The sequence below is a fragment of the Indicator indicator genome, chromosome 22 (genome assembly GCF_027791375.1).
Source record: "Indicator indicator isolate 239-I01 chromosome 22, UM_Iind_1.1, whole genome shotgun sequence".
Lineage (NCBI taxonomy): Eukaryota > Metazoa > Chordata > Aves > Piciformes > Indicatoridae > Indicator > Indicator indicator.
The window spans coordinates 13,879,463-13,899,790 of NC_072031.1; the positions used below are offsets into that span (position 1 = coordinate 13,879,463).

Genomic DNA, 20,328 nt, shown 5'->3' on the forward strand with positions numbered 1-20,328 from the left:
CTCCGGTTGTAAGCCCAAATTGGGCCTTGCTCCAACTTGTTTCACCTCCCCTTTTGCAAACTAGTGCTTCCAGTAAGATGCCTGCCCAGCCCCATGTCTGCACCTACATCCCTGCCAGGCTCCTACTGCACCTGGAGTGGAGGCTGGGGAGATGAAGGGCAGAAACCGGCAGGTCCACTCTGAGCACAGCAGGATGATGGAGCAGGATCAGGCCAGGCAGATTAAAGAGCCAATGGAACCTGTTCCTTGGCTTTCATCTGCTGGGAGCATGACACAATCCCAGCCATTAGCTCTTCAAAGACAGGGTGGCAGAGCCTTGGTCAGCCAGCATAGCTGTGAGCAAAACTCCAAGGTCTGCTCTGCACAAGCTGGCAATGCTTAGTCTCACCTGACTTTACTCTCCTTGGTTCCTGACTTGGCAACTTTGGTCCTCTCCATCTCCTTCCTTCCACAGCAGCAGCTCCAGCTTCTGGGATGCACAGGCTTTGCTGTGCCAAAGTCTTGATTCCCAGCACAGCTTTGTGAGGATCCCCACTCAAGCTCCCTATCATGAAACAAAAATCTGATCCATCAAAAAGGGCTTCCCAGAAAATGGCAGAGGAAGAACTAAGAAGCCATCCATGCAAACCTCTGTGTTGGGAGAAGCTGAGTGAGAGGCAGGTACCTGCACTGCCCTAGGGGAATCCTGGAGATGTGTCACTCTCAAGTAAGAGCTTCCTCCCTCCTCACACCCTTTTCCCAGCCCCACCCTGCCCAGCTGTGTCTAATAGCCCAGTGGCCCTGATCTCTGAAGTCCATGTGCTCCACTTCACTCAAGACTTTCTCTTGTTTTCACCTGAAAGTTGCTCCACCCATCAAGCAGTCTGCCAGAACATGAGTCTTCCCCCAGCCTGAACCCAGGACTCCCCTCCCCAGGGCCAAGCCAGCAGGACCAGTGAGCTCAGGCACAAGGAAGACTGCTTCATGGGCCAGAGACAAACCCAAGAAGCCTTTGCTGAGGGAGAAACCAGTTGTTTTGGCATGGTTATGGTACCCACCAGCACTTAATTTCACCAAGCCAAAGCTGGTCACACTGCACTAAGGAGACATTTCAAGAAGTGCCAGTGGATGCCCGGAAAACCCAGCTCCTCATTGTACACAGGTGGTATCTAGAGCTCCAGCCCAGGGCAGCCTTGGAGACATGCAGACTTGGCAAACTCAGCTCTTCCCCATTGTATCATGAGCCATCTGGCTTGGACAGCAGACAGCACCAGTAACCACCTCCAGATAGCCAACCCGTGCAGCCTGGTAAGGATAGATCAGAGCAGAGTAACTGTCAGGAAGCAAGACAATGAACAGCCAACACCAGTCGAACCTCTATGGTGTGCACTTTTATTTGAACTGGTCTTAAAGTCAGTGTACAGGTAGCCCCTCTCTCCCCCACATACTGGCACCACTTCTCCTAGACCCTGCAGGGGACTGTAAAGCCTTCATTCACATCTATCACTGGGGAACACAGCCTGCTTTGCTTGACAAATCGAAGAGAAAAAAAGGATCAAGTGTGTTTTGTTTTTTTTAAGGCGGAAAGATACAAAAAGACACTTGTTGGGTTACATAATTTACAGACAAGCAATTATAACCTAACACCAGTAACTGGCATCGGCTCCCTCCGAGCTGGGCTGCTGCCTTCACAGAGGCGAGTAACTTCCTGTAACAATGCATTAGAACAATATTTGGAATGACTATTAAAAAAAGAAACAAATGTACAATCAAAGTCCTCAGATGCATTGTAGAACTTTGGGGGCGTTCGCTCCGACATGTTTCGTTTTAAGACTGTTGCTGACACCTTCACCGTTCCAGTTTTTTAATCCTGAGTCAAGCGCCAAAAGAAAAACAAATAAAGCCATGCCAATCTCGTCTGGTTTTATGCGCATTTATGGGTTTCATTTCATCACAAGGGTGTGGGTGTTGGTAACAGTCCGGTTTAGAAGCATTTGCGGTGGACAATGGAGGGTCCGGATTCATCATACTCCTGCTTGCTGATCCACATCTGCTGGAAGGTGGAGAGGGAGGCCAGGATGGAGCCTCCAATCCAGACAGAGTACTTGCGCTCAGGGGGGGCAATGATCTGCAGGAGAGGAGAAACTGGTCAGAAACATGGTGTGGAGCAGGGTGTTGTTCCACGCTTGCTACCCACGCATGGCCTTGTAAGACCAAGCTGTCTAGTTCCTTATCTAGCCTTGGCCAAGATACCATGAAGTCCAAACAGGCCTAAAGACAACCTCACACCCCCACCCTCTCCCCGCCTTGCAGCCAGCATTTACACTAATCCCATTATTCAAGGCAGTTGGTCAGATGCCATCTTGTCAAAGCAAGGCCATTAAGCCTGTGCCAGACAGCAGCATGGTTTCTATCTCTTCTAGCAGGAGTTGAGCTTAACCCCCTCCCACCCACTCTGCTTTTCAGCATCACAAGGGGTGCCAAGAGGTTCCCCTGGCTCCATCCTACCTTGATTTTCATTGTGCTGGGTGCCAGGGCTGTGATCTCCTTCTGCATCCTGTCAGCAATGCCGGGGTACATTGTGGTACCACCAGACAGCACTGTGTTGGCGTACAGGTCCTTACGGATATCCACATCGCACTTCATGATGGAGTTGAAGGTAGTTTCATGGATACCACAGGACTCCATACCTGTGAGGAAGAAGCAAGCTCAAGTCAGCAAAGGTTTAGACACAAAGAAGCCTGAGGAGCTACTATAGGCAACCAAAAGACCATCAGACCCTTCAGTGGGAACACTCTGCAAAGCCACTTTGCAGAGCCTTGACAGGCTGGAGCCAAGGCTAACTGGTGAGACAGCAAAACCCTCTTTAGGGACCAGCAATAATATACACCTTGGCTGACAGAGTCTCCAGGTCATCCTTTACAGAAAGGAGTGCTTAGGGGGGTACAGGGTATCCTTAAGAGTTAACTTACCCAAGAAAGATGGCTGGAAGAGGGCCTCAGGGCACCTGAACCTCTCATTGCCAATGGTGATGACCTGGCCATCAGGGAGTTCATAGCTCTTCTCCAGGGAAGAGCTAGAGGCAGCTGTGGCCATCTCTTGCTCAAAATCCAGGGCAACATAGCACAGCTTCTCCTTGATGTCACGCACAATTTCTCTCTCGGCTGTGGTGGTAAAGCTGTAGCCTCTCTCTGTCAGGATCTTCATGAGGTAGTCCGTCAGGTCACGGCCAGCCAGATCCAGACGGAGGATGGCATGGGGGAGGGCGTAGCCTTCATAGATGGGCACAGTGTGGGTAACACCATCACCAGAGTCCATCACAATACCAGTGGTACGACCAGAGGCATACAGGGACAGCACAGCCTGGATGGCTACATACATGGCTGGGGTGTTAAAGGTCTCAAACATGATCTAGGGAGATAAAGAGAAAGGGTTGAGTTAACAGCAGAAAAAGAGTTCTTGCTACAGGTCTATGCCAAGTCCATGCTTTTGTCCCTAGATAAGAGACTTTACACCCCCTCAAAGTCCATGCTTATCTTGCCTGGTCTCCACCCACACCTGCCAGGTCAGAACCTGAGCAGCAACACCACCACAGACCCATCCACATGTCACAGCAAGAAACAAAACAAATGCCAAGTAACTACAGTAGTCACTCAAGGCTGGTAAATGGATTAGTGTGTCTAGTCAGAAACAGCAGTTAGACAGTTGCTAGTTCAGTCTCAGAGAAAGCCAGCTTAGAAGAGCAAACAAAACCTGTCAAGGTCCAGCAAAGAGGAGACTCAGGTCAGGAAAGGAAAACCCTGTAAAGATGGCAAAAAGGGAGAATAGTGGTGAAGAAGGAGAGAGGACAACATAGAAGAAGAGAGCTGGCCTGCAGCAATATCTCCTGTAGCTCCAAGCTCTACTTTTACACACCTGTGTCATCTTCTCTCTGTTGGCTTTGGGGTTCAGGGGAGCCTCTGTGAGCAGCACTGGGTGCTCCTCGGGGGCTACTCTCAGCTCATTGTAGAAAGTGTGGTGCCAGATCTTCTCCATATCATCCCAGTTGGTGACAATACCGTGTTCAATGGGGTACTTCAGGGTCAGAATACCTCTTTTGCTCTGGGCTTCATCACCAACATAGCTGTCTTTCTGGCCCATACCAACCATCACACCCTGCACAACAAAGAAGCAGCAGTAAGTATAGCTGAAAGGCAAGCCCCACTGGGTGGATAAGCTGTTTCTCCCATAGCTAAGTCTCCAATTACTCTCCCACTCCATCAAGAAAGGCATCCAGGCAGCAACTGCTTCGACACACCCTGCACAACAGCTCTGCAGGAGGCTGCATTCTCCACCCATTGTGCTGCAGCAGAGAACCATCTTGTGTTATAAAGCCAAATTAAACAAAAGCTTCTGGAAGCTCAGTGCCCCAGAGAATCACTTCCACCAAACCCCCCTCTTTTTTGTCCAAAAACAAGCACGCTAGCCACCTACCTGATGCCTGGGGCGACCCACGATGGATGGGAAGACAGCACGGGGAGCATCATCCCCGGCGAAACCGGCCTTGCACATACCGGAACCATTGTCAACAACGAGTGCGGCAATATCGTCATCCATGGCTGGCTGCCGAAGGAGAGAGGAGAAGACATCAGCATCCCCGATCACTCAGCCCCATCCCCGCGGCAGCAGGCAGGGAACTGGAAGGTGATGCCGCCAGGCCTTCCCCACCCATTTCCTTCCTGCCGCCTCAGCACCGCTTCGCCCGCCGCCCGCTAGAGGGAGCGACGCCTTCCCGGCTGCGGAGCGGAAGGATTTGGGACAAAGGAAGTGCCCGCGCCCCTCGCGCTGTGACCATAAAAGGCAATGGCTGGAGCACGCCGCGCCTCGTCCGCCGCCAGCGCTCGCTGGGTGGGGCGGGTACCGGCGGCCACACCCCCCGGTGCCAGCAGGGCGCGGCCGCCACGCCCCAGCGCCCCGCCGTGTGCGCCAGCCAGCCGGGCTTGACGCCTCACTCCGCACCGCTCCTCTGCAGGGTGCCCGTCCCGCTGCAGAGCGGCTTAGGGAGATGTAGACCCACAAAAGCCTCGCACAGAAGCTTTTTTTGCAAGGAACCACCTCGCCGAGCCCGCTAGCCAAGTGCCAGCAGAGCTCTGCCCCATCAGACGGCGGCAGCACAGTGGGATTAAAGCCAGGCTCTTATGCAATGGCCGCCTGCCCCGAGAAGGGCGAGCTCAGTTCGGGCGCCTCCGACAGCACTGGTTTAATCCATTACCAAGGCGGAGGAAGGAAGGGAAGTGGAAAGAGTGGCAGCTGCCGGCACATGTACCAGCCCCGCACGGGGCAGCCTGGGAAGTGTAGGCGCTGCCCGGAGCGGCTAGCCTGGCCGCACAAGGAAGGCGCAGGGGGGGGCTTTTCCTCTTCCCCCACCCTCCTTTGCATGCAGCTTTTGTTCCGATGCAACCACCTCGCCCTGAGAGGTGGTGCCGCCCCCCCGCTCCCTTGTGAAGAAAAAGCCGCACTGGTTGTGCCCGGCGGAGGGGGAACCGCGCCCCTTCTCAGCGGGGAACAACGGCCCCAGGCCCAGACGCCCCTTGGGCCCCTCCCCTCCCCCCCCCATCCCTCACCAGCAGCTGCGGAAGGAGGGATTAGGGGGGGACCACGTCGAACAGACAAAGCCCCGCGTCCCACTCCCCCCTCCCGGGGACACAATAGGCGAGTCGCCCGCTCCCCCCGGCCGCCAGCAATCCGCTTAGGAGGCGGATTAACCCCACGGGCAGCAAGGGTGTGACCCTCCCCCCCACTACAAGCAACACTCCTCAAGCAACTATTAAATCGCCGTCTCCTTCTATGCCCCTCCAAAATACCGCAGCGCACGGCGGGCCAGGCTCACTCACCAAACAAAAGGGCGCCGCAAGAGCGGACACGCCATCTTCTACCACGCTTAATTAAACTAGCATAAAAACAACAGCTACTAAACGACGGAGGAAAACTACTCCTCCCTCAAAACCACCCATTCTCGCTCACCTTTGGGGAGTTCGGTGGTCGGAGCCGGAGCGGGCGGCGGCGTGAGGCTACAGCGGCGGCGGGAGCTAAAGGGGAGGGGCGCGCGCGCGGGAAGGCAGGCAAGAGAGCTCGCGGCGGCTCCCGCCCGCCGCCTCGCGCCGCCTTTTATTGGGCCGCCGCCGCCGCCGCCTCGCCATAAAAGGAAACTTTCGGAGCGCGCAGTTCTGATTGGCCCCCCGCCGCGCCTCCCCGCCTCGTGCCGCCCCGCCCCCGGCCCCGCCCCGCCCCGCCGCGCGCGGCGGCGACCTCCCCCCCCCCACATCCCCCGCCCTGCCAATAGAAAAAATATTGGGGGGTGGGGGGTGCTCTGTGAAGCACATCGGGGTGTTGGTATTGCAGGGGCAACACAGCACCCGCGCTCTGCTTGGCTGGGGAAGGGGCTTGTTGGCTCCCAATGCTTTTCCCCCAACACCGGGGGTCGCGGTGGTCCGGTTAGTCCCGTGCAGCGCACATACACCCCCCCAAAGTAACCCTCACACAAAGCCCCGTGGCTGGGGCAGCACGGGGCAGCACAGGGCAGCAGCGGCCCGTGCGCTCCCGGACTGTGCTGCAGACCCCCCAAAAGGGGAAAGGGGGTACCCTGGGAACACCATGCTGCAGGACCCCCCCGAGGAGGGGTGGGGTTGGTCCCTGCCTGCCCCTGCAGCGCTGCCCCTCGCCCTGGCTGTAGTGAGGGTCAGTGGCCTGCATCCCCTTGTGTGGGGCACACACCAGTGTGCCCCCAGTAGGTCCCACCACAGAGCAGGATGCAGGGCCAAGTTCACTGCTGATGTCAGCAGGCAGCGGCGACAGGGCTCCTGCCAGCCTGCTGCCAGGCCTTTGGCCCTTGAACCCAGCTGGGAACGCCGCAGCCACCTCCGGGCACCGTTAGAGGCACTGTCCCTACGGCCGTGGCGATACCCAGGGGAAGGAAATGCTCCACCGGCTCGAGTCAAGCAGGGGGCCCCGGTCCCCATCCTGTCCTGGGGCTGACTGAGGGGTACTGTGGGAGCAGCGATTTGGTCAGATTGGGACAGTACTTTTTTCTATCCTCTTTGATCCCAAAGCTTGTCGGAACGGGAGACGTGGCCGCTGCTGCCCGAGCTGCAATTCCCTCCTTGACTCGTTCCCATCAAATACTGGTTGGAAATAAAGGCGAGGGCAGCATCCGCGGAGCAGCAGGCAGCAGCGACAAGAAGGCTTTGCGTCTCCAGAGCGCTGTGCGAACGCGGACTGATTAATCAAGTTAATTAAACAGCCCTGTAAGTAAAGTACAGAAGCCACTCGCAATCTGTTGCCGGTTGGAAGCGCCCAGACTTTGGTGTGGGGACCTTGAGTGTCTAATCTCAGTGCTCTGTGAACAGCAATGACAGGGGGAAAAGATTAAAATTCCCTGGAAAAGAAAAAAATGCTAAAAATGAGCTCCTCTTTATGGGACACCCCTCGCCTGGCATCGTGGTGGGGGGAGCCAGCCTTGACACCAGGATCTTGTGGTCCACACCAGCAAGCTCTTTGTCACCAGGGAGCCATGGAGAGCACAGTGAGGATGAGGATGGGGATGGGGTCTGACGGATAGATTTCCTTCCCTAAACCACAAACTTCCCTCCCCAGCATTAGGTCTGGCTGAGGTGGGGGACCCAGGTGTTATTCCCTCACTCCCAAGCTCCCTGCTGTGGGACAAACAAAGGAGAAGAGCAGCAGGATGAACCTGCAAAAGCCTGCTGAGATTTGCAATTACCTGGGGGGGGTGATGGGAGGAGATGGGGCACTAGGTATGGATGGGAACACAGAGATCAATACTTTTCCTCTTCCTCAGGAGTGCCTTGTCCAGGACCTGGTGGAGGTACCCCAAAACCCAGCACCATGGCTGCTCCCAGATGGGTACCTCAGAAGGGATGATGTGGAGAGAATAGACAAGAGCACTAGGGACTGCTGGGACGTTTCAGGGCCACGTCACATCCCTCAGGGCAGAGATGGCCATGGTGACGGACACACCCTGCCAGGCCACCTTGGGCCTGTGCAATCCCCTCCATTCACTCTGGAGATGGCATGGTGGTGGAGCAGAGACACCCAGCACACAGGCACTGCCCCAGCAGAAAGCCCTCAGTGGAAGGAGGTCCAGCCTGGGGCAAGCCAGGATTTCTACAGGGCCATGCCAGAGCAGAGGTGCCTTAGCACGGTCATTTCCCTGCCACCTTGGCTGGATCATGCAAGATCTCTGTGTCGCTGCTCCTCTTGCAGTAAAATGGGAGTCATGGCTGTTAATTACCTACCTCACAGAGAATTAATTAATGTTTGCACTTCACTTTGAAAGGGCTGATTATTAATTAGAGGATTATACGTCAAATAAGGGGAGCCACAAGGCACAGGTACAGCTGCTGGCCCTTGCAGGTGTAAAGTGTGGTCCATGAATGGCCTGATAAGAGGTCTGCAGAACACAGCAGCAGGAAAATGTCCTACAGTAGCACTGAGGCGATGGCTTTGCATGGGGAACTTCAGGAGGAGGTCACAACCAGGTGGAGGAGGCCACCATGGCTCATGGAGGGGCTTGGTCAGCTGGATGGGGCATGCATCAGAACAATGGGATGCTCTGCTGCTTCCTGGTGAACTGGTTGGGTGGAGTGGGCATGGGGAGCCACAGATAAGAGATAGACCATTAGGCGGTGGGGGGGGGGTGGAAATTACAGGCAATTAGCATCTCCTGATTATTGCACTGAATCAGAAAGCAATCAACCTGCAAGCATCCGTCGGGAAGAAACACTGGGCCTGCATCTCCTGGCTTTCAGGGCAGGAGGATTTGGCATCGGTGGGGGTGGCAGGATGTGGCCCGCAGCACACAGCTGCTGCCACAGCTTCCTCCTGACTTGGAGATGTTTGATAGTGAAGCCACCAGCCAGTCACTGCATTCAGCACCCTGCACAGTCTGATGGACCGAGCTGGCTCCACTGGGCAGGCCAGGCACAAGGCTCAGGGCTCTCCTCCCATCAGCTCCTGGGATGTTGCAAGAGCAGAGAAGAGTGAAAGGGGAACTGAGCAAAGAGCTCCTTGGCCGTCATGTACTTGGGCAGACATTGCAGGCTCCCAAGTTTCGCTGTTTTGCTTCATTTCTCCCTGCTTGTCCTTGGCGCTTGTCTCGCCCCAGCTCTGGACAAAACTGTCTGGGGGAGGATCCTGCTGCCCTTCGCTGGCTGATGTGGCCAGGCTTGAATTTCTGCACTTGTGTGACAACATGTGAGCTCTCCTTTCCACTCACTTCTTCCAGCCCTTCCCCTGGAGCAGTCTCTTTGCTCATGCAGGGGCAGCAGCTACTGCACATTTGGGAAGAGGAAGGTCAAGGAGCGGGGAAACAATTCTAGCTGCTTTTGGGGCTGGCTTGAATTTCTGCATGTCCCCTTCAGCTCCTCCATTTCTGCCCTCACGCTGTGCTCAGGTCTCCACTCTCTCCTTATTGCTGTCGTGATAATGAGAAAAGAGGTGGAAACTTCTGAAACCATCACAGTCATTTCAAATCATCCTCCCACAAAAATCTTGGAGGTTTGTCAGAGCACTGCCTCCTGTCCCACTCCCCAAGGGGAAGAAGGAAGGGTACTGCCCACATCCCCTATTTCACAGGCAAGGGGACAATCCCAGCACCTTCCTCTTTTCCAATTCACGCCTTACAGCACCAGTGCAATCGGAATTTACAGGAGGTAAAATCTAAGCAGGATTCCCCAGGCCCATCTCCCCCTTTGGAGATGTTCAGAGGCCTCACCACAGCCCCCACCTCTCTCAGTCTTAAAACCTGAAGCAAACCAGCCCCTGACATTTTCCTGATTCACTGCATTGCATCCCTGATGCGAGCTGATCTCCAATGAGCTGCAGACCCTCCTCTCCCACACATCCCTCCCTGAGGTTCCTGCTCCTTTGTATTGATCCTCCAGCTCTCTCCAATTTATCAGTGCCTTTTACCAGGGGAGATGAATGCCTTTTCCTCTGCAGACCTCCTTGTCCATGGGACCATTCTCCCCCAGGGATGGGCTGTCAGTGCATCAAGCATCAATCCTATCCACAATGGAAGTAAATCATTATATTATATCCCCCTGGAACACTGGATGAATTCACCACTTTCCATCATCAGGGCACCAACAGATGACCTGTGTCAGGTTTTGCTGAGGCTGCTGGATAGGGCACAGCCCTGCCCAGGTGGCAGAGGTGACAGATGGGGCCACATGCCTGCTTTACAGCCTGCTGTCCCTGATAACAGGACTTTGCTGGAGGGGCTGAAGCTCTGAGCAGTGCTTTTCTCCACCCATTTCCCCAGCCATGCCTGTCCTTGATGCCTCCAGCACCATTTCTTCATGCCCCCTGTGCCTTCCCCAGCCCCTTCATTGCTGATCCCTGTGCCAGCATTTCCAGATCGTGATGCTGGCCCCAGGGTTCTCCAGCCCACACAGGCAACAGGAACCCAGGGCTTTGTTCCCAGCCCTTCTGGCAGCCGGGTAAGCAGCCAGTGCCTATGCTGGGCATCTTCTGCCCAGCTCCTCCCTGACCCTCAGCAGCCATACCACCCTCCCAATCTCCCTGGGCCAGGCTGGCTCAGCTGGAGCAGAGCAAAACCCTCCCTTCCCCCAGCAGTTAAACATGCTGCTGGTGTGATCTTGGGTGACCTTGATAGCGAGAGTCGGTGAGGCCCAAGCGTTGAATTGTTTTCAGCCCAAGGTCACTCCCCAGCACATCATGATTAGACTGGCACAGCCAGACCCCAGGGCAGTGCTGGCCAGGCTCCCAGACTCAGCACTCCTGGCCAGCTCATGCATCTTTGGGGTCCACTTCTCCCACAGCAATGGGACAGCTATAAGCTAAAACCCTACGCTGGCCTCTGTCCATAGGAGAAGACCTTCCCTGAAGGGTTTGAGACCAGTCAGAGCAGGTCCTTCCTCTCCAGCCAGAACTTGCATCAGCTTTGGGGAATATTTCTCCAGCTAAAAGCAAAAGGGGAAGAGAAAAAGCTGATTGTCCCTGCAAGGCTCAGTCCCACATCATTTCCCAAATGCCACTGAATGACTCCCTCCATCGTGATGCAGCCCCAGGGGAGATGCTGCCCTGGGTTTGGTTCCTTGGCACACCAAGAGGCTCCTACACATGTTACCCAGCACTACACCAAGCTGTGCAGTGTATTTTCAGCTGCTTCTTAATTACTCTGAGAACTGATTTTTCTTGGGCACTGACAAAGAGGGTAGGGAGGCAGCTGGATGGAGTTTTCCACTCATATTGTACCTAGGAAATGAAAGAGACCCTGGGCTACCCAAGCATGCCAGGAAACTGCCTTTGATCTCTGCTGAGCTAAAGGCACTTTCCATCTGAGGGATTCAAGAGGTGACCTGTCCCACCTCAGAGAGGAAAGGTAGAGCTCTGCCTTTGTTTTCCGTGTGGGAAGTGGAGGAGTGGAGATGCCTGTCCCATCAGTTGGGACAGCTCTGCCACCCAGGCCAAGGAATTAAAAACACTTCTGACTCTGCAAGCAATTCTGCTTTGGGTTTGGGATGTAATCCCCATTTATCTCCAACAATGGGGGTCACTTTGACTTAGAGGTTAATGGAAGGGGCGACTGGGACAGCTGTGCTATGGTGGCTGGAGCAGCCCTGAGCACCCCCACAAACAAGAACCCTCACCCCTCTGTCAACCCCAGACCTGCGCCCAGCTCCTCCACCCGAGGGCATGGGCATGCTCAGGGATCAGGTAGGCAAGGTAGGGTTTGCCCATTCCTAGAAAGAGGGATGTGGAGCCACTTTGGACCCCAGCCCAGCCCATGCTGGCCCCCGGCTGTGTTTGCGCAGCCAGTGCCGAGCCCTGACGTAAGCAGCTGGCCCCAGGCAGGGAGTCATCGATGGAGGAGTGGGACCTGTTCTTATCAATGCCCCATCCACTCCCCGTGCTTCTCTGGGTTAAAATAAACCCTCAGGGGTGATCCAGCCTGTACAGAACACTCAGGCCTTTCACAAGAGCCACCAGAAATGAAACCCAGCTGACGTCTGTCCTCCCACCTTGGCTCCTCACTGAGGAGAGGGTGTAGGGGGAGGAGGATTGGGAGGTTTTCACCCAGTGCCAGGCAGAGCAGGCTGGTTTCTGGTCTCCATGGCAGGGACAACAGTGGAGTGGGCAGGTGGCAGGGGAAGGAAAGAGCCTGTGTGCCCCACGGGGTGATGTAGCTTCCATCCAGCCCCTGTGGTCCAGCTCTCCCTGAGAGCTGCAGCAAAGAAATCTGCAGCCAGAAAGCTTGCAATGAAAGCAACCCTCCATTATCATCCAGAGAGCATTCCACACACAAACTGGGGATGAGAAGAAACCACCACCACCAAACCCGGGTGCAGAGCCACCATCCCCACTGCATTTTACTACCTTCTCACCCCACTGCCCCTGAAGTTTCCACCCCTCACTCAAGACAGTATTTCCACGTGTGCTTTGTTTGGCTCATTTCACTCATTCCGGCTGGCACGAGATAAGATCTCAAGAGAAAGGCAAACAAAAGCAGTGGGTGCCATGAGCTGACTGTCACTCCCCTGACTAAGGCACTCTGCAACCTCCTCACCAGCTCTGATCTGAAAGTGAGGACATCCCAGGCTTCATCCCACCGTGGGCTAGTCTGTGGGATGGATATCTGGCAAAGGAAAGCGTGATGGTTTTGTGAGTTGTCAGGTCCTTCCTTCTCCCAAGTAGGGGGTCAACAGACCAGGGTCCCTTTGCCACCTTTAGGTGCCCTCTTTGCTGTGCCATGTAGGCATTGTGTGCCTGTGCAGGTGTTGAGCCCCTCCAGGATGGTGGAGATGTTATCAGCTCAGAGAATATTTGAAAAATGTACTTAAGTCCCATTGAAACCTCAAGGGCTTGCAGCTCACAGCTGGCACTCACTGGAGCACTGGCACCACCCCAGGGACTCCCCACCTGCCCTGGCCCAGGAATCTCCCAAGGGACCCTGTGCTGGCATGTGCAGAATGGTGTATGAACACCTCTCCCTCCTCCAGCCCTTAATGATAAATAGGCTCAAGAATTCCACATTCCTCTTCTCTTCCCTTCCCCATGCCAGAGCTGGAGCCATGTGGGGATTGCAGAGGTGACTTCCAGACCTCCTCCACTCATGGGCAGCAGAACAGCAGAGGAAGCCAAGCAAATACAGGAGCCACCAGGGCCACAGTGGGGCTCAGGCAGAAAACAGGCTGAGACATGAAAGGTGGCTGCTGTCTCTGTGGCTCCTCAGCCCGATGAAGAGCCCAGCCACCAACAGAACACCTGGGAGAGATTTTCCTGTGGGGACTTTGCAGGAGCCCCTTTGGTCCCAATACCACTACCATGGCTGTGAGATGGCTGCACATCACCTTTCACTTTCTGGGAACCCTAGTTCTTGTTTTGCAACAGCTCAAGGCAAGACAAGCAAGAGGAAGATGCAGCAGGAATGAGGAAGCACTGAGCATGGGGCAGCTCCGGCCTCGACACAGCCTGGGCTTGGTCCTGGCAACAGTCTGTCAGAGAATAGTCTCCCTTCTTCACCTGAGTGTCACCTGGTTCAGGATCCTTTGCCTGGGGCTGGATTGGTGGGCAGGGGGCTTCTTACCCAGCCCCAGCCCTGTGGGACCACAGCCCCTGTACCCAGCTCCAGCAGCTTCTAGGACCAGGAAAGGTTTTCTCCTGCCCATGCGACATGGGGCATATCTCTCTGCAACCCATTCCAGATGCCTTCCCTGGGTTTCTTCCTCTGCTGTGGAGGTAGGTGCAAGGAGGAGATATGGGAAGGAGGGAGGTAGGGATGGTGATGGTCCCTCCTTCTCTCCAACAAGCACCCACCTCCCTCTGTGCACATGTAATGAGTGCAGAGTGGTCAAGAGATTCACCTACCCAGCAGCTCTCAGCACAGCCCCCAGCCTGGAGAAATCAGCATTAAATTGCCAAACCTGGCCCAGCCTCTGCATAACCAGCTGGAGAAAGAGGCAGAGGAACCAGAAAGCAGCTGAGGCCTGCCACCTGCCACCCCCTCCACTGCCTCACAAACCCTAAATTCACCAGGAATACTGCTTAGGAACAATCCCTTCCCTCCTCTGCCCTATCCAAGTGGTGTGGCTGCCCTCCCACAAGATGGATGTCCTGGATCATCCTGAACCCCTATTCCCAGGGCAGGCACAGGGCAGGAATACTGTGCAACAGTTTGAGGAACAGCAATGGGCAAGATCCTCCTCAAGCCCCTGTTCTTAGCTTTGTATTTTAACTTCCAGAAGATGCCAGGGCATGAGCTGCTGAAGTGCTGCAGGCCTGTGCTTGCTTCTGAGAGAACTATGTGCTCAGCAGTGAAAGCATTTCTGAGCTCCCAAAGTCTCCCTGGACTGAGATGGAAAAGAGTTTGGATGCTCACTCATCTCCTTAGGTTTTGGAGGTGTCCTCTTGAGCCCTGGTGCCTGTAAAGCAGAACCAATGATCTGCCACCAGCCTGAGCTCCTCTGCAAGGCTGATGTTCTCCATTGGGTTGTGGACAAGGGGGGAGCCTTACAGCACAGGACAAGCCCACCAGCATCATGAATTTCCTCCCAGAAGTCACCAGTCCCATTTAATTAACCCTGCACTGGTCCCCAGCATGCCAGGAGCTCCCAATGTTTGTCTTGCCTGGTTTGTTGGCCATCCCATTTCTGTTTGGATGAGCACATCTCTTACACTTGCTCTAATCACATCCTGACAGTGTGCAGGACTGTACCAAGCTGCTCCTGGTTGATGCTGGGGTGCAGGGCAAGGTCCTTCACCCACCTGCTCCCATGGACTCAGGTCTCTGGGATGGAACAGGACAGCCTGGAAAGCTGCACCATCCCAGTTCCAAGAATTGCTGCATTACCATTTCCCAGCACGTTCCTCCATGAGGGCTGTGCCAGCAGACATCTTATTGAAGCAGCCATCCTTGGGGGAATTGGCTTGTGCTCAGGAGGGATGGCTTTGGCCTTGCCCTTTTCCTCCCCTTCTTCAGATGGGAGCAAGGACTGAGCAGTGGGAGAAGACCTATTCCTTACAGGGATACAGGCAGCAACTCCCCTTGCTGCAAGGAACCATCTGCAAAGGGAAAGTCAGAGGGAGAAGTCTGCACACATCAAAAAGAAACCATCTCAGCAGAGTCATGATTATTTTAAAGCTGTGCAGACAAGTCACCTCCCTGCAGCCCTCACTGAGCCTGCAAAGGAGATGGCTTTCTCCTGTGCCAGGACTGGTTTCCAAGCTTGCCAACCCAGTGGAGATGAAGCTTCTCCTGCCAGTCCAGCTCTGCCACAGGGTCCCCACCCTGGCTGGCTGGGGAAAGGGGAGTTGCAGCACCCACAGCCCCTGGACTGGGAGCTTTTCCTCCTGGAGAAAAAGTATGGAAAAGACCTAGAAACTGGCTCTGGGTGGATTTAATCCTGTTTGATTTCCTCTTCTGTGAGTTTCAACCAAGCCTTTTGAAATTGTTTCCACTCCTAAATGAGTGATGTTTCCATCATGGGACATGCTCTCCTTCATCAAATAGGGAAGCACCAGCCCCTTCATCTCCCTTTCCCACAAAAGTCCAGAGACACAACCATCCCTCCTGGGAAGGGACCCAAATCCCATAAGTCTAACCCAAAATTTAAACAACAAAATGGGACTCTGGGAGACCAGCAGAGCAAACAATCCCTGCAGCCATCCAACACTTTGCTGTCCAGGGTGGTTGACTTTCACCATTAAAGGGGATGCTACCTCCACCAGCAGTTGGCTGTTGTCCTGCATCACTGGGGTCACCTCTGAGCTGCTTCCTGTTGCTCAATCTTGCAGGAAACTCACATGAAATAAGGCTCTGAGGACAGAGACCCCACAGTCTGCACGGGAAGGGCTTCCTCACCTCTCTGCTGCTACTGGTTCAGCCCAGAATTTCTGCCATTGGTCACTGTGCCCCCAGAGAACAAGGTGGTCCCTTATTCTTCACCTTGCTTGTTGTATCTCCTCTAACTTCTTTCCTCCAGACACTGCTGCTAGCAGTGTCCCAGCACCTCAAGCCCTGGGGATGCTCAGCAGGATTCTGAGGCAGGTGAGGCTTTTTCCATCCCATCACAGCTGAGTCTGGAGCTCAGGTCTCTCAGCCCGTCTCCATCCTGCTTTAATTCTAACATTTCCCATGCTGGGGGTGGGTGTTGAGCATGACCAACTCAGCAAGGAGAAGAAAAACAAAGATGAAAGAGTTTTTTCAACCCCCTTCACCATATCTTTTTTTCAAACCTCAGAGAAGCTGAACCCCTCTCAGCATGAGCTCCTGATCCCGGGAGGACCTCATTGTCCCTCCAATGCAAGCAGCAGAACCCATCCAAAAAAACCCCTCTGAGCCCCTTCTCCATGGTTTTACTTTCCTGTGGCCAGCTGCCAGGAGCAGTCATGCTGCTCAAGGAGGTCGGACAGTGTTTTGTCCCCACGGGTTGGCTTGACCCAGGGTTGAGCGAGCCCTGCCCTCTGGCCAAACCCAGCTGCCAGCAGCCGCAGCCGCGCCGGTCGCCCGCGGGGCCGCGGGGACCGTCCTCCGTCACACCGTTCCCACAGCCCCAGCCCTCGAAGGTTTCACCTTCTCGGAGGCGGAGCAGTGCCTAATGACAAGCGAAGGATGGTGCCACACCTGCAGAAAGCCATTTTTGGAAGGACACCTGGGGAAGAAATGATTCCCATGTTGCTGCTCTGTAATTAGCATTAATTACTGGGGCTTGTGAAACCTCTTCCCATTTACTCCAGGCAGCACCTGACGGAAACTGTGGGAATCCCGTCTGGCTGAGTCAGCCGGGAGCTGGGGAGGGGACGATGAATCCTTGGGGTCCCTCCCTCTGCCCCCCCAGCCCACAGGGATGCAGTTTTGGCGGGGGCAGTGCTGCAGGATTGGTTAATACACCGAAGGACAGCCAAGGCTCATTCATCTCACCCTTCCCAAATGAGTTCCCAAGGTCCTTCCCCACTCTGGTGACAACCTAGCACATCCCAAGTCTGAGGGGCTCTCATCTGCTCCTCTTTAAAGCACCTTCACTCCCCAGCCCTGCCTTGCACAGCAGAGCAGGAGGGATGTCCCCAGCAGCACATTTCCTTGGGGAGCTGCTTCTACCCCAGCTTGCTGCCTCCAGCAACCCCCTCGAGGTGTTGTTATAGACAGGGGAGAAAATCCATCCCAAAAGCCTAACCCCAAGCAGCCACTCCATCACCACCAAATGGCAGGGTACTGCTGCTTGACTCACTTCTCCTTTATCCTTTTTTTTTTTTTTTAATATTAGTGATTCAAATGAATCAGGACATTTCATCATTCAGAGTCATCTCACCCTGCCCCAGTGACTCCTTGGTGGCCTGGGGCTAGGGTCACCATCCATCCTCCTCTCCCTAAGGGGGCACAGCTGATGCAGCCTCACCCCCAAATCAGCAGCATTTGCCTTCAAAATAAAACAAGAGTGGACCCTCTCACCTCACCCATCAGGGCTGTTTTCTCCCCAGCTCCTTGCTCAGGGTGCTCCAGCATCCACCCCAACCACTACCCTGGGGGGGAATCCCAGTAGTAAAGGGAATCACAGTGATGGTCCTAGGGGCAGTGTCTGGGTGTCCCTTGACTTTCCACACACTGTCACTGCTGTGATCCCCGGGGTGACCATGGCCCCAGTTCCCCACATGGGATCTCTGTCCCTCCCCAGGGACCCAAGAGTCCCTTCGTCCTCCCACTTGACCTAACCTCCTGTCCATAAATGGAGAGGTTTGAGAGCCGTCCCCGGGGTGGAGGAGGAGGAGAAAAAAAGGAGAATAATGCTAAGAATGCAGGATACAACTGAGGAGCCCAGTCTCGGCCCCCCGGAACATGCTGGGGACTACTGGGATGGTCGCCGTGGGTGCTAGGGAGCCCAGCCAAAGCTTGGTCCTCAGCCCATCAGCCACCCCATCTGCTGGCAGGAGAGCTGCTATTTTTATTTCTCTGCATTTCCCTGGTGCCGGGGACTTTCCCAGCTTGGGCTGCCCCGTTTCCTCCTCAGCCCCATGGAGCAGCCCAGGTGTGCAAAGCAGCACCCACCCCCAGGAGTGTCCTTTTGCAGCGATGTGTCCCCTGCAGCAATCTGTGTGTCCCTGTGCAGGCGATGTCCCCATCCCTGCAGCAGCGTGTTGCCCTGCAGAGACATGTCCCTCCGGGTCCTCTCTCTCACCCCTTCACCCCAGTGCCTGCAGGACCCCCAGCCTGCAGGAAAGCCACACTGGATGGAGGGGTGGCCTCCAGGGCAGGCAGCAGGGAGAGTGCCAGCAGCTGTGCGTCCTGGCTGGCATCACGGGCCAAGCCTCCGCTCGGGGCCAGCAGCCAGCTCCTTAAAATAGAAAGTGAAAACATCTGAGTGCCCTGTCCGGATAGGGAGTGTGGGGGGGTCCATCCCCGCCTCCACCAGCTGCACGCTGCCTCAGCATCTCGCCACTCACCCTGCTCCCCAGCCACCCTGTCCCCAGCCCGGCCGTGGCCGTCCCTATGGTCAGGGTGGATCCCTTTGGGTTCTCTGAGAGAATTGCTCCAGTGGTTCACTCAAATCCTCCATAAAAGGAAAAACAGCCGGCAGGTAGCACTGCCAAACTTAGTCATCCCCAGTCCGGCCGCTCGCAGCTCCGTCAGCAGCAATTTCCTCCCCGCGTTCCCCTCTGCGCGGGGGGAACAGGGCGGAGCGGCTCTGCCTTGGCAAACGCCCTGCCAAGCTCACCCTGCGCTGGCCACGACGTGCCCGCCTCGGCCAGGGGCCACTGCTGGCCTCGGGGAAGTCCTGCCGTGATCCCACGCAGGATCCAGAGGGGAAAAGCACAGCCTGGGGAAAGCAGAGAGCTTGGCACCTGGCGCGGTGGTGCCGCAATCCACCAGGCACCCAAATCTCGCCCTCTGCAAGGAATTCGGTCCAGAGGCACCGAAATGTGAGTGCACCTGGGAGCACCTTGAAGCACCTGAAGTCTGGTGGGTGAAGCCTGTTTGCTGCCCATGGGACAGGCATCACAGAATCATAGAATGGTTGGGTTGGATAGGAACTTAAAGATGATCTAGTTCCAACGCCCTGCCATGGGCAGGGACACCTTCCTCTAGACCAGATTGCTCAAGGTCCTATCCAACCTGGCCCTGAACACTTCCTGAGCCCAGCATTAACATAAAGGATCTCCAGCCCATCCAGATCACAGATCCTGGTCCCATCCAGGGCCAGGCTGGCTTCAAGGGTGATCCTTGAGCATGCCTATCCCTTCTCCAGCCATGCCCAGAGTGGGACATGGAACATCCCTGGGTGTCCCTCATGTCACCTCCTACAGCCCTGACTCTGCCTTGATGCCTGCTCCAACCTGGAGTGATTTAACAAGCCCTTGAGATGTGGCCTGGGCTCAAGGCCACCACAGCTTGGCTCATGGCTGCCAGGGATTGCCCACATGACACACTCAGCCAGGATTACATCACAGGAGCAAACACCCTAGGGCATGGGAGAGGAAACTACATTTTCTCCCATAGCCCCAGGAGATAGCCCAGGTAGCCCTGACACTTGCAGACCCCTTGTCACCTCACCACAGGGACATGGTAGCACTATGCAGTTCAGAGACTTCTCCTAGCTGGGAGGGCTGGAAGGGGCTCAGAGTGGTGGCATCCCCTCCTGCACCACAGGGCAAATACCCTAAAACACTCAGGGGGAGGCCAAAGCAGAACAGAGACAACAGCAGTGGCATTTCAGCTGGGTTCCCACCTGAGCTGTCCCAAACCCTGGCTAAACAAGCCCACCCTGATGGGCAGCCCCAGCTAGCAGTGATCTTGGCCATGCATCCACCATCTGGCCTGTCCCCTCATTTCCCCTTTTGTAACCAGTTCCTTGCAGAGCAGAAAGGAACTGGTGATGACCCCCTCAGCTCACAGCTTCACTCAGGAAGCCAGAGCCCCTTATCCTAACTGTGCCCAGCTGGCACTGCCTGTTGTGGGCAGCCTGCCCGCACTGGTAAGCGATTCACTCACACAATAAAAGACTGAGGAAATGTTCTGCTGATGTCCCACAGCACTGAAGGTGTGTGTGGGGTCATAAAGTATTCAGTGTCCCAGGGGTCAATGGAGCCCCAAGAGGTGGCCAGGGCTGCTTTGGGGTAGTTGTGGTTTTCTGGGGGTGCTTTCCTGCATGCTTTGGTGAATAGCGACCTAGTCTGTGCCATAGCATGTCCCCTCCTAGTCCCACCAGTCACAGGGAGCAGCAGTGGGGATGATGCTGAGAGCATCATGTGGGGGGAGGGTCTATGGGAGCACAGCCTCTCTTGTCCCTGCACTGGTTAGCACAGTCTGGATCAGGCTGATGATGGAGTAAGCAG

General features: G+C 55.4%; 1 protein-coding gene across 1 annotated transcript; it reads right to left on the bottom strand.

Moving 5' to 3' along the window:
• Positions 1-1,359: 1,359 nt before the first annotated feature.
• ACTB (actin beta) lies at positions 1,360-6,086 on the bottom strand. Its single transcript, XM_054391078.1, has 6 exons — positions 5,983-6,086; positions 4,453-4,581; positions 3,895-4,134; positions 2,952-3,390; positions 2,488-2,669; positions 1,360-2,107 (listed from the first exon to the last, which is right to left on the bottom strand). The coding sequence occupies exons 2-6, from the start codon at positions 4,573-4,575 to the stop codon at positions 1,964-1,966; spliced, it is 1,128 nt and encodes a 375-aa protein (XP_054247053.1). The 5' UTR covers positions 4,576-4,581; positions 5,983-6,086; the 3' UTR covers positions 1,360-1,963.
• Between the last annotated feature and the right edge of the window lie 14,242 nt (positions 6,087-20,328).

Excerpts from the sequence above, each read along its gene's own strand:
- ACTB (XM_054391078.1), bottom strand. The coding sequence starts at position 4,575 with ATGGATGACGATATTGCCGCACTCGTTGTTGACAATGGTTCCGGTATG. Across the intron at positions 4,135-4,452 it reads TGGGTCGCCCCAGGCATCAG|GGTGTGATGGTTGGTATGGG; the intron begins GTAGGTGGCTAG and ends TTTGTTGTGCAG. Across the intron at positions 2,670-2,951 it reads CTTCCAGCCATCTTTCTTGG|GTATGGAGTCCTGTGGTATC; the intron begins GTAAGTTAACTC and ends TCTTCCTCACAG.